This window comes from Bufo gargarizans, chromosome 4 (assembly GCF_014858855.1).
Source record: "Bufo gargarizans isolate SCDJY-AF-19 chromosome 4, ASM1485885v1, whole genome shotgun sequence".
Taxonomy (NCBI): Eukaryota; Metazoa; Chordata; class Amphibia; order Anura; family Bufonidae; genus Bufo; species Bufo gargarizans.
The window spans coordinates 235,111,244-235,125,909 of NC_058083.1; the positions used below are offsets into that span (position 1 = coordinate 235,111,244).

Below are 14,666 nucleotides of genomic sequence, written 5' to 3' on the forward strand. Positions count from 1 at the left end.
CAGGTCCTCTCGTCCCTTTTCACTCGTATTCCTCACAGTTTCATGGGTCTCGACCTACTCACAGCTTACGTCACATGATCCCGGTGTCGGTTGGCAGTCAGAAATTGATTTGTGCATACTGTATCCACAGGATATGTCACGTGCTTCAGACATAGTGGAGGCTTCGGTCGACGAGAACCCCGCCAGGATGTCAGAAGGGGGCAGTGTGTCGTCTCCTTGCACTTGGACCGTCCCTAGGCTGATGACGGAGTTGTCCAGACGGGGTGTTTCGTATCCCGCTTCTGCTGGGAAGGCTGAGTGATACCGGTTATTGTCATTAACTCAGGCCCTCAGCAGCAGGTAGAAGTCTCCGTGGTCACTGTTCAGAACTCCCTGACACAAATCCATCTGTGGTTGAATAACTTGACTTCATCTGTCACAGATGTGCAAACCAGGTTGCAAGCGGTTGAGTCTCGTTGTTTTTCCACATACTATCAATGCCGCCGTTCTATCTACATCTACGGCGACAGGGGCAGGTGTCCCTGTGACAGCACCCAGTATTATGTCAGCCAAGGCAGCTGCCACCTTAAGTCAGTTCCAGTTTCTTACTAACTGGGCCAATATTGATACAGAGATTTTGTACGCATTTCGCCGGGCTTAAGGCACTATCATGCTCCCTGTGCCAATCAATTGACCATTCTACGGTGTGATGTCATAAGGCTGCCCAGAGTGAGGGGTCTAGTTCTACAGGTCCTGTTCCCGGCCCGTCCGATTCACACAGATCCTCTGGTTTAGTTGACAAGCTGGGTAGACCCATCAAACTACTCGGCAGGTCACAAATTGTAATAATTTCAACCATGCATCCTGTAACTTCAGTCAGTGCCGCTTGCTACACATATGTACTAACTGCTTCAGAGGCCACCCTAAAGTAGTCTGTTCATTAAAAGAAGATAATAATTACATGTGTGTTGTCAATATAGTTCGGTTGCAGCAGTTCCCATACCTAGCATCAACTCTCTCATCCCATCAGAAGAGGTTAGCATGAGATATGCCACCATAGATCAAGTCATCACTCTTATCTTGCAGTTAGGTCCCAGCACCATCCTTTCTAAAGCTGATATTGCAGACGCCTTCAAATTACTACCGATCAAACCATCCCTCTGGCAATGGCATGGCATCAAATGGAGGGACCTTTATTATTTCGCTTCCAATCTCACATTCGGGTCTAAGAGTAGCCTGTGGTTATTTGACCAATTAGCCAAGGCTCTCCACTGGATTTAGTCCATGAATTCCACTGTAGCAATGTTATTCACTTCCTGGATGGTTTTTAATTATTGAGCGTCCTGACACTCCCCCCAAAGACCTTCGTTGCTACTGGAGTGTTTCAGACAATTAGGGGTTCCTGTCTCTCCCAAGAAAGTGGAAGGTCCCTCCTCAGTCATCACATTCCTTGGTATAGTATTGGACACCCAGAACATGGTTGCCAGGTTGCCAAAGGGACAAATTACAGAGAATCAGGGAAGTCGTTCATAGTTTCACATCTACTAGAGTGATTAAAGTTCAGCTTCAGTCCCTGTTAGGTATGTTGAACTTTGCCATGCGTACAATTCCGCAAGGTAGGGCATTTGTATCTCGTTACTTTCACTCCTTCCTACAGCCCCTTCCCAGGATAGCAGCATAGGTCTGGGCGATATGGTCATAGCTGACTCGAACATGTGGAATCATTTCTCACGCAATGGAATGGCATCTCGCTCTTTGTTCCCACAATATCTGGCAACTCCCCCGTAATTTTGTCCGACGCCGCTGCCAATACAGATTTCGCAGCTATTTTTGGCAATCATTGGTTAGCAGACAGATGGCCAATCGAAGTCAGTTCCATTCCTGGGTTTTCCGTACCTCAGCAGTTTTGTACTCTAGCCCTTAGTGGCAGCATCCTATACCTGGGGTCAAAGTTGGTCAGGTCAGACGACGTCCTTCGTGTCCGACAATACAGCCGTCATCGAGTTTCTCAATAGTGGTTCTTCTAAGTCTCCGTATGTCATGTTATTTCTTAGGCGCCTGGTCCTTCCGTCATTACAACACCAGTTCCGTTACATAGCTTCACACATAGCCGGTAACCACAACGCAGCAGCCGACGCATTATCTCGTTTTATTACCCTCTTTTCACAGATCTGTCCAGAAGCCGATGCCATCGGGAGTCCACTCCCGCCATACGCTGCTCTATTCCTTCCATAGACGCTCATCTCGCCACCGCTCGGTCACTGTTAGACAAGTCCCTCTCACCCAATACAGCCAGAGCCTACCAGACAGGTTGGAGAGCCTTCCAGAGATTTCAGGACTCCTGTCCGCAAGGTGACCCTGAGTTCGTTCCGTACATCCTGGCGTTTATAGGTACTGTCACCCCAATCTGAAACTATCCCACGCCACGGTCAAGTCCTACCTCGCAGGGGTGCAACATTTAGAGCCATGAGTTTCACCCAGCCAGGTTCGTTGTTTTCAATCCATGCCATTGAAGCTACTCTGAGGGGTCTCGAGAAGAGCAACTGCGAGACACACACTCGCCGGCTACCCGTCACTGGCCAGCTTTTCCGCGACCTTTCCGACCTGCTAGACAAAACCATTCGGTGCACTGCATAGTCTGATAATTAAGCTGCCATGTACCTGGCCTTTTACGGGTTTTGAGACTGGCCGAGTTTACCTCCCCGGCTAACAGTAGCAGATACGTCACTCTCGGTCAGCTCTCGGCTTCCAGAGATGGTTACATACTCTCGCTACTCATCACCAAGACCTCTCAGGTAGGCACCCCGACCCAGGTGTTTCTTCCCGACCTCTCATCAATAGTGCCCCGTGCGCGTGCTACAACAGCTTCTGTCCTCTCTGCCAAACAAGCCGCCCGAAAGTCCTTTGCTACCATTCTATAATACTCACCCTACCTGTCCCCAATTCATAACTCATATTCGTGTTTTACTGACTAATCTGGCAGTAGACCCGTCCTCAATATGCGGGTTCGGAATCGGGTTCCCGCACATATAATCATAAGACTAGGTCGTTGGCGTTCGTCATGTTTCAGCCGCTACATTCCTTGTCCATATACTGAAATGAGTCTTGCTTGTCAGAATTTGGTGTTATGAATAAATGTTTGTAGCATTCCGATATGATAGGAATTGTTGCTCTTTTTGGCCTCCTTCAGCCATTCCTTCAACGTCGCGGTTCCGGCATAACTCTAACCGCTTTAGCTAGATAGCAGATAGGAGTCCTTCTTTCGTGAGTGCCCCGACCACAAATGAGCTTTGGGCGATTGCATCTTTTACATGGCCCATAAAACAGTTTTCCAGCAGCAGATCGCCCTGTATGAGCAGGGATCTTCTGCTGACAAACAGTAATTCTATATACATACTATCTCACTATCGCTTTTTCCCATAATGAGGGTATGATTTCTGAATGTAAAAAATGGTTGACTGCCAATAACTGTCTGTAAATTAGTCTGTGTAAAAGAGCCCTTAGTCTACGATTCTCATTAACCTCTTCAGGACCATGCCATTTTTCACCTTAACCACCTCCGGACCGCCTAACGCACATGTGCGTTCCGGAGGTGGCAGCGCTGCGCACAGTCACGCATATACGTGTCATCTCGCAAGACGCGAGATGACGCGAATATGCGCGCGCGCATGCGCAGTTCGCGCCGGCATTTCGCACAGCAGTATTTCGTCAGCAACCTGCCAGCCAATGATCGTGGCTGGCAGGTTGCTGATTTTTAAAAAATCCAATCAAAGTGCCAGATTGCAGATCATATTAGTAAATATGATCTGTTATATGGCTGCCTGCTCCTCTGCTGGTTCTTTTCGTCGGTTGGATCCAGCAGAGGAGCAGGCTTCACAGTGAGTACACCAAACACTACACTATAGCCCCTGATCACCCCCCTGAACCCCAATTAACCCTTTGATCACCCCTGTCAATCACAAGTGAAAAGAAAAAAGTGATCAGTGCAAACTGTCACTTTTTTTTTTCACTGTTATTGACCGTTAGGTTTTAGGTATAGTTTAGGTCCTATGGTTAGGTAGTTAGCGATCAGTTAGCGCCCAGCCCACCGCACCGCAGTCCGTTATTCGCTGATTAGCGTATCGCTAATCAGCATTTGTACTTTTATAGTATCTGGAAGTGATCAAAACTGATCACGGTCAGATCTATAATTGTATTAGTGTCACTTTAGTTCGCCCTCCACCCAAAACGCAGTGTTTGCCCGATCAGGCCTGATCGGTCGCCCACACGTGCGTTCGCCCACACCCGCCCCACCGCAGTGACAAAAAAAAATCTTTTTTTGATCACTGCACATTCACTTTACACGCACTGCGGCGATAAAAAAATCAGTTTTGATATTTTTTATCAACCGCAGCGGCCTCCGGTACTTCGCTAGCCTCCCCTTTGTAAGACAGGCTTGCTTTTTTTTTCTTGGGTAGTCTCAGGGAATACCCCTAAATTTAGTTGCCCACATGTCTAACAGGGGGTATTCCTCTGAAGAGGCCTACAGGCTTCTGACCCAGTCGGATGAGGAGTGGGAACCCTCATCTGATGAATCCAGCGGGTCAGAATACGAACCTGTAGAAAGCAGTGGCTCTCTGACCCAAAGTTCGGACGAGGAGGCTGAGGTCCCTGATACCACCAGGCGTACCCGGCCCCGTGTCGCTAGACCGCAGGTTGCGCAGGATCCGCTTCAAGAGCAGCAGAGTGGGGCTGGTGCTGTCGGATTACGTGGTGAGGCATACACCAGCAGCCCAGCCCTCCCTGGACCTAGTACCAGCACTGCCGTACAACCTGGTGAAGTAGCGAGCACCAGAAGGGCAGTTGAAGCTGGTACGGTGGCACGTGCAGTAGTGACCCCGTCGCAGCCACCGCAAAGACGTGCCCGTAGAGCCCCTAGAATCCCAGAGGTGCTGGCAAACCCTGATTGGCAGTCCCCAACTTCAGCCGCACCTGTAGTTTTCCCTTTCACTGCCCAGTCTGGAGTTCGGGTTGAGACGGCTCAGATCGGTTCGGCCCTGGGATTTTTTGAGCTGTTCTTGACTGCGGAGCTTTTAGACATAGTTGTGGCCGAAACAAACAGGTATGCCACACAATTTATCACCGCTAACCCGGGAAGCTTTTATGCCCAGCCTTTCCGGTGGAAACCAGTCCAAGTTTCCGAACTTAAAACTTTTCTGGGCCTCCTCCTCAACATGGGCCTGACAAAAAAGCATGAATTGCGGTCATATTGGTCCACGAACCCGATTCATCACATGCCCATGTTCTCTGCTGCCATGTCCAGGGCACGTTTTGAGGCCATCCTGCGGTTCCTGCACTTTAGTGACAACACCGCCTCCCGTCCCAGGGGCCACCCTGCTTTTGACCGGCTCCACAAAATTCGGCCCCTCATAGACCATTTCAACCAGAAATTTGCAGATATTTATACCCCAGAGCAAAACATCTGCATAGACGAGTCCCTGATACATTTTACCGGGCGCCTTGGCTTCAAACAATACATCCCAAGCAAGCGCGCCCGGTATGGGGTCAAATTGTATAAGCTCTGTGAAAGGGCCACAGGCTATACCCACAAATTTCGGGTCTATTAGGGAAAAGATCAGACCCTGGAGCCGGTCGGTTGCCCTGACTACCTGGGGAGCAGTGGGAAGACAGTTTGGGACTTGGTGTCACCCTTATTCGGCAAGGGGTACCATCTTTATGTGGACAATTTTTACACAAGTGTGGCCCTCTTTAGGCATTTGTTTCTAGAACGGATTGGCGCCTGTGGTACCGCGCGAACTAGTCGCGCGGGCTTCCCCCAACGGCTCGTTACCACCCGTCTTGCAAGGGGGCAGAGGGCCGCACTGTGTAACGAAGAACTGCTCGCGGTGAAATGGAGAGACAAGCGTGACGTTTACATGCTCTCCTCCATTCACGCAGACACGACAATACAAATTGAGCGAGCAACCCGTGTCATTGAAAAGCCCCTCTCAGTCCACGACTATAACCTCCACATGGGAGGGGTCGACTTCAATGACCAGATGTTGTCTCCGTATTTAGTTTACCGACGCACCAGACGCTGGTATAAGAAGGTGTCTGTATATTTAATTCAATTGGCTCTGTACAATAGTTTTGTTCTCTACAGTAAGGCTGGGAGAACTGGATCCTTCCTCAAATTTCAGGAAGAGATCATCGAGAACCTCCTGTATCCAGGAGGTTCCGTGGCCCCAACCACCAGTGTAGTTAGCCGTCTACACGAGCGACATTTCCCCAATGTCGTTCCTGGTACCTCAACCCAACAGTCACCCCGAAAAAGATGTTGTGTCTGTAGCAGGAGTGGAATAAGGCGTGACACCCGCTATTTCTGTCCTGACTGTCCGGACCACCCTGCCCTATGCTTTGGAGAGTGTTTCCGGAAGTACCACTCACAGGTACACTATTAGCATAGGGATCATCTCACCAGGACAGGCACACAGGGCTATTAGGGCCCATTCACTCACTGCTGCTGCAAACGTCTCCTTTCACATGGGACAAAGTGCATAACGCACTTCGCCACATCTTTGGGCGATTTGTGCTTTGCACATTGACCCATGGGGAAGGAGAGGTATAAAGGTAAAAAATAAAAAAACACACCAGTAAGCAAACACGTTAATGTTCAGTTAAAAAAGTTAAAGTTTATATGTTCTGTTGCAAAGTCAATAAAATTATTGCGTTGCGGCCTGGTTTTTTCTTTTTTTTTTTTTTTTCTTTTTTTACCTTCCAGGTGGACCAACCGATCTACTAGCTGCAGCACCGATGTGCATTCTGACAGAAGCATTGCGCTGCTGTCAGATTACACGCAAGTCGGTGTATGCGGCGCTGCAAGACGGGATTTTCTCCTCTGCAGTGACAGATACGTTTGCCGAGGCATACGAGCTGAGGAGGAGGTGGCGTTCCTATGCTTTGGCAAGCACTTTGTATATATATATATATAAAAAAATAAAAATAAATCCCGGCAATGATTTATTCATCCACATCGATTGATGTGAATGGAGAAATCTGGTTTGCCAGGGCATACGAGCTAAGTGGGTATGGATGTAGGGCGGAGCTCCTATGTCCTGGCAGACGCCTTTCCCCTCCATTTTTTTTTTTTGGCAGAGATTTTTTCATCCACATTGATCGATGCGAATGAAGAAATCTGTGCCGTTCATTTTTTTCTTTCAGCCCAGAGGCTGAACGGAAAAAAAAATCTCATTACCTGTATGCTCAATATAAGGAGAATAGCAGAAACTCCTAATGCTGGCCATACATGTAATGATTGCGGAGACCCTCAAATGCCAGGGCAGTACAAACACCCCACAACTGACCCCATTTTGGAAAGAAGACACCCCAAGGTATTTGCTGAGGGGCATATTGAGTCCATGAAAGATTTAAATTTTTGTCCTAAGTTAGCGGAAAGTGAGACTTTGTGAGAAAAAAAAATAATAATCAATTTCCGCTAACTTATGCAAAAAAAAAAAAAAATTCTATGAACTTGCCAGGCCCCTCATTGGATGCATTGGGGTGTCTTCTTTCCAAAGTGGGGTCACATGTGGGGTATTTATACTGCCCTGGCTTTTTAGGGGCCCTAAAGCGTGAGAAGAAGTCTGGGATCCAAATGTCTAAAAATGCCCTCCTAAAAGGAATTTGGGCCCCTTTGCGCATCTAGGCTGCAAAAAAGTGTCACACATCTGGTATTGCCGTACTCAGGAGAAGTTGGGGAATGTGTTTCGGGGTGTCATTTTACATATACCCATGCTGGGTGAGAAAAATATCTTGGTCAAATGCCAACTTTGTATAAAAAAATGGGAAAAGTTGTCTTTTGCCAAGATATTTCTCTCACCCAGCATGGGTATATGTAAAATGACACCCCAAAACACATTCCCCAACTTCTCCTGAGTACGGCGATACCAGATGTGTGACACTTTTTTGATGCCAAGGTGGGCAAAGGGGCACATATTCCAAAGTGCACCTTTCGGATTTCACCGGTCATTTTTTACAGATTTTGATTGCAAAGTACTTCTCACACATATGGGCCCCTAAATTGCCAGGGCAGTATAACTACGCCACAAGTGACCCCATTTTGGAAAGAAGACACCCCAAGGTATTCCGTGAGGGGCATGGCGAGTTCCTAGAATTTTTTTTTTTTTGTCGCAAGTTAGTGGAATATGAGACTTTGTAAGGAAAAAAGAGAAAAAAAAAATCATCATTTTCCGCTAACTTGTGACAAAAAATAAAAAATTCTAGGAACTCGCAGTGCCCCTCACGGAATACCTTGGGGTGTCTTCTTTCCAAAATGGGGTCACTTGTGGCGTAGTTATACTGCCCTGGCAATTTAGGGGCCCAAATGTGTGAGAAGTACCTTGCAATCAAAATGTGTAAAAAATGGCCTGCAAAATCTGAAAGGTGCACTTTGGAATATGTGCCCCTTTGCCCACCTTGGCAGCAAAAAAGTGTGACACATCTGGTATCGCCGTACTCAGGAGAAGTTGGGGAATGTGTTTTGGGGTGTCATTTTACATATACCCATGCTGGATGAGAGAAATATCTTGGCAAAAGACAACTTTTCCCATTTTTTTTATACAAAGTTGGCATTTGACCAAGATATTTTTCTCACCCAGCATGGGTATATGTAAAATGACACCCCAAAACACATTCCCCAACTTCTCCTGAGTACAGCGATACCAGATGTGTCACACTTTTTTGCTGCCAAGGTGGGCAAAGGGGCACATATTCCAAAGTGCACCTTTTGGATTTCACCGGTCATTTTTTACACATTTTGATTGCAAAGTTCTTCTCACACATTTGGGCCCCTAAATTGCCAGGGCAGTATAACTACCCCACAAGTGACCCCATTTTGGAAAGAAGACACCCCAAGGTATTCCGTGAGGGGCATGGCGAGTTCCTAGAATTTTTTATTTTTTGTCGCAAGTTAGTGGAATATGAGACTTTGTAAGAAAAAATAAAATCATCATCATTTTCCGCTAACTTGTGACAAAAAATAAAAAGTTCTATGAACTCACTATGCCCATCAGCGAATACCTTAGGGTGTCTACTTTCCGAAATGGGGTCATTTGTGGGGGTTTTCTACTGTTTGGGCATTGTAGAACCTCAGGAATCATGACAGGTGCTCAGAAAGTCAGAGCTGTTTCAAAAAGCGGAAATTCACATTTTTGTACCATAGTTTGTAAATGCTATAACTTTTACCCAAACCATTTTTTTTTTTGCCCAAACATTTTTTTTTATCAAAGACATGTAGAACAATAAATTTGGCGAAAAATTTATATATGGATGTCGTTTTTTTTGCAAAATTTTACAGCTGAAAGTGAAAAATGTCATTTTTTTGCAAAAAAATCGTTACATTTTGATTAATAACAAAAAAAGTAAAAATGCCAGCAGCAATGAAATACCACCAAATGAAAGCTCTATTAGTGAGAAGAAAAGGAGGTAAAATTCATTTGTATGGGAAGTTGCATGACCGAGCGATAAACGGTGAAAGTAGTGTAGTGCCGAAGTGTAAAAAGTGCTCTGGTCATGAAGGGGGTTTCACCTAGCGGGGCTGAAGTGGTTAAGGACCAGGCCATTTTTACAAATCTGACATGTGTCACTTAACATTAAAACCCTTTTACTTATCCATGCCATTCTGAGATTGTTTTCTCGTCACATATTGTACTTCATGACAGTGGTAAATTTGAGTCAAAATATTTTATAGTTATTTATAAAAAAAATACCAAATTTTAAAAAAAAATTGAAAAAATTAGCAATTTTCAAAATTTCTATTTCTCTGCTCTTAAAACAGATAGTGATACCTCCTAAAATAGTTATTATTTTACATTTCCCATATGTCTACTTCATGTTTGGATCATTTTGTAAATTGCATTTTCTTTTTTTGGGACGTTAAAAGGCTTAGAAGTTTAGACACAACTCTTGAAATTTTTCAGAAAATATCCAAAATCCACTTTTTAAGGACCATTTCAGGTCTGAAGTCACTTTGTGAGGCTTACATAATAGAAACCACTCATAAATGGCCCCATTTTAGAAACAACACCCTTCAAGGTATTCAAAACTGATTTCATAAACATTCTTAAAAATGTAGGTGTTCCACAAGAATTAAAGGAAAATGTAGATGAAATTTCATAATTTCACTTTTTTGTCAGATTTTCCATTTTAATTCATTTTTTTCCGCTAACAAAGCAAAGGTTAACAGCCAAACAAACTCAATATTTATTACCCTGATTCTGTAGTTTAGAGAAACACCATATATGTGGTTGTAAACTGCTGTACGGGCACACGGCAGTACGCAGAAGGAAAGGAATGCCATATGATTTTTGGAGGGCAGATTTTATTGGGATAATTTTAAGTTGCCATGTCACATTTGAAGACCCCCTGATGCACCCCTAGAGTAGGAACTCCCAAAAAATTACCCCATTCTGGAAACTATGGGATAAGGTGGTAGTATTGTTGGTACTATTTTAGGGTACATATGATTTTTAGTTGCTCTATATTACAAACTGTTTTTATTTTTTGTTATTTACAATGTTCATCTGACAGGTTAGATCATGTGGTATTTTTATAGATCAGGTTGTTACGGATGCGACAATACCAAATATGATTACTTTGTTTTTTTTGTTTTAGTTTTACATAATAAAGCATTTTTGAAAAAAATAATTTTTTAGTGTCTCCGTATACTGAAAGCCATATTTTTTTTAAATTCTTTTGGGCAAATGTCTTATGTAGGGGCTAATTTTTTTCAATATGAGATGACTGTTTGATTGGTACTATTTTAGGGTACATATGACTTTTTAATTGCTGTAAGGTGACAAAAAATTGCTTTTTTGACACCATTTTTTATTTATTTTTTTACTGTGTTCATCTGAGGGGTTAGGTCATGAGGTACTTTTATACAGCAGGTTCTTACAGTTGCGGTGATACCTAGTATGTATATTTTTTTTATTTTTTTTAGTGTCTCCATATTCATGTTTTAGTGTCTCCATATTCTAAGAGCCATAGTTTTTAAATTTTTTGGTCGATTGTCCTAGGTAGGGTCTCATTTATTGCGGAATGAGATGGCGGTTTCATTGGTATGATTTTGGGTTGTGCATACATTTTTGATTGCTTGGTATTACACTTTTTGTCATGTAAGTTGACAAAAAATTGCTTTTTTGACACTGTTTTTTTTTTTGTTTTTTTTTCGGTGTTCACCTGAAGGATTAGATAATGTGATATTTTTATAGAGAAGGTCCTTATGGATGTGGAAATACCTAATATGTATGCATTTTTTAACTTATTTAAGTTTTACACAATTACCGTATTTTTCGCCGTATAAGACACACTTTTTCTCCCCCCAAAATGGGGGAAAAACGCCCCTGCGTCTTATACGGCGAATGCTGTCAGTTTTACATCGCAAGAGCAAGCGGGGACTCGGGGAGGGACTGGGAGGAGGAGCTGGGGGCCGGCAATAGCGGCAGGGCGGTGCAGTCACTGTACTATAGCCCCGCCCCGCCGCTCCGGTATACTAATATAATATGTCTTATTCAATTAATAGTTATTAAATATGCCCCTTTATTCCTAATAGTACCTTAAATCCTAAGCGCTTCAGTACAATGCAGGCCAGGTGGGCGGCAGTGTAATTCCCTCATGTCACGTGCCTGCACCGCCTACTTTATGAATGAAGCAGGCGGCGCAGACAAGTGACGTCAGTGAGTGACGCTCCGGCCGCCCGGCCTGCCTGCCAGCATTGTACTGAAGCAGTTAGGATTTAAGGTACTATTAGGAATAAAGGGGCATATTTAATAACTATTAATTGAATAAGACATATTATATTAGTATACTAGAGCGGCGGGGGATCTGTGGATGACACAGTTATGGTCTAGGGGGGTCTGTGGATGACACATGTATAACAGTGCCATCAACAGATCCCCCCCTGTAACAGTGCCAGCCACAGATCCCCCTGTAACAGTGCAAGCCACAGATCCCCCCATAACAGTGTCCGTCATCCACAGATCCCCCATAACAGTTTCCATCATCCACAGATCCCCCCATAACAGTGTCCGTCATCCACAGATCCCCCCATAACAGTGTCCGTCATCCACAGATCCCCCCATAACAGTATCCGTCATCCACAGATCTCCCCATAACAGTGTCCGTCATCCATAGATCCCCCCATATCAGTGTCCGTCATCCACAGATCCCCAGTAATAGTGCCATTCACAGACCACCATTAGTTCCAAACCCACCAAACACACAGCACACCTTTTGGTTAAAAATATTTTTTTTCTTATTTTCCTCCCCAAAAACCTAGGTGCGTCTTATAGGCCAGTGCGTCTTATACGGCGAAAAATACGGTATATCAAAAATGTATTCATGTTTTAGTGTCTCCATAGTTAGAGAGCCATAGTTTTTTTGGGTGATTTTCTTAGGTAGGGTATCATTTTTGTGAGATGAGATGACGGCTTGAGTGCCACTATTTTGGGGTGCATATGACTTTTTGATCGCTTGCTATTACACTTTTTTTTTAAGATGTAAGTTGACAAAAAATGGCTTTAACACCATTTTTATTTTATATTTTTTACAGTGTTCACCTGAGGGGTTAGGTCATGTGGTATTTTTTTAGAGCAGGTTATTACAGACACGGCGATTCCCAATATGTCTACTTTTTATTTATTTTTACATTAACACAATAAAAGCATTTTTATTTTAGTGTCTCCATAGTCTGAGAGCCATAGTTTATTTTTTATTTTTTGGGCGATTGTCTAAGGTAGGGGCTCATTTTTTGCGGGATGAGGTGACGGTTAGATTGGTACTATTTTGGGGGGCATACGCCTTTTTGATCATTTGGTTTTGCACTTTTAGTGATGTAAGGTGACAAACAAATGTTTTTTTAGCAGTTTTTATTTTATTTTTTTCGACACCTGAGGGGTTAGGTCATGTGATATTTTTATAGAGCCGGTCAATACAGAAGCGGCGATACCCAATATGTCTACTTTTCCCTATTTTTTACACATTTTTTTAACTTTATTTTGGGAAAAGGATACTTTTCTTAAACTTTTTTTTAAAACTTTATTTTTTTCACATTTTTTTCACTTTATTCTTTATCATACTCTGGGATATAAACTTTTTGGGGGTCTGATCCCCTTTATTATGCATTACAATACTTCTGTATTGTAATACATTGGCTGTAAGTGTATTAGACACTGTAATACACTTACAGCTTCCTGTCTGTGAGATCCAGGGGGCTGGATCTCACAGGCTGTCACGGTAGGCAGCCACTGGGGCTGCCTTCCTTGCCATCGGGTCTCCATCACAGCAGCACGGAGACCCGATGGCCATCCGGCACCCGGCAGGATCCTGCATGTCCCCCGGTCAGCGCTGACTGTGGCAGTGCCAGGGTTAATGCGTCATGTTTTCACTGATGTCGGCACATACCGAAGGGGTTCGGCTATCAGTGACTGACAGACTCCTGCCACCACCCAATCAGCCCGCCGTACATGTACGGTGCTGGTCCTTAAGTCACGCCCACCAGCGCTGTTGTACGGTGCGGGTACTAAAGGGGTTAAAGGGTGGAACGGAGGCTTTACAAACAGCACTGACAGTGTCAGACTAGGTAATTAGTATGGACTAAAACTGGTCAGGAAAGTTCAGGAAAGCTCTATGTACAGTTTATCTTAAATCACAAGTTTGTCAGTCTAAAATCCTGTGCTGAATAATTACTTGATTTTCTTGATCTTTTATTTTTCTTTAAAGCTTACCATAGCCAGCTTTTAACATCTGTATAATTGTCACAACTCGTCTCAACCCCCATGACATTAGCTAACCACCAATCTCGGCTATTGTGCTCTAGATTGGTTTCTCTTGAACCACAGGGGTTATAGGTGTTCAACACTTGTGAAACCAGCTTTATAAAAGAAGTCAAATGCTAACATGTTTGGAGAATTTACTAAAGTTTTTGTTAATGATAGTGACATTTTCAAAGAAATGAAGTTGATTTTACTATACTACCTATTTGAATAGTCCTTAATGATCTGATAAATGCTAATCTTTAGGGTTTCATTGCCAAAACGGTTGTTGCTTCGATCCTTGTAGATACGAAACTCTGCTGCTGTCACAGCTTCACCACGTGGGATTTGAGTGAGGTCAAATCGGAATTCTTTGTAGTGCCTCCGTTGGTGTGAAAAGTCCTTGTCTCTTTCAACTGAAAGGAAAAAAAGAAAATTCCAGGAGTGAACCCTAAATACAGTCAATGATGAACTGTGAATTTATATGGCTTAGAAATGAAAACATTCTGGCAGCTCTGTATGACAGTGGGTAAACAGCAAAACCACAAATCCAGACATAGCTTCCAGGTGAAAGGAGAAATAATGTTCACTTCAAACGAGAAAGAAAAAAACTCATTAGTTTACTAAAATTTCATGAGAGCAACTGGAAATAATACTAGAAAGGCTAAAATGTTCATGTCATAAAAGTGGTTTTAGACACAGGCGAGGAAAAGGTAAGAATGAAAGAGGACTGTAGTATAAGGGAACCACTTCCATGGAAAATCCAAATCCCTAGCAGAGCTGCAGCTCATATTTTATTAATCACATCTCCCCCACACTAACTATAAAATCCACGAAAACCAATCATGTCAGTGTAAAGTGCAAATATCTTCAACTGAGGTCAATACTCTACAATGT

General features: G+C 43.7%; 1 protein-coding gene across 1 annotated transcript in view; it reads right to left on the reverse strand.

Annotated features, from left to right (window-relative positions):
• Positions 1–14,666, reverse strand: part of BMP5 (bone morphogenetic protein 5) — a 242,629-nt gene that overhangs the window by 95,672 nt on the left and 132,291 nt on the right. Inside the window, exon 2 of the mRNA XM_044291783.1 lies at positions 13,993–14,185. Coding sequence (XP_044147718.1) covers positions 13,993–14,185 — 193 coding nt within the window. The remainder of the gene's footprint in view (positions 1–13,992; positions 14,186–14,666) is intronic.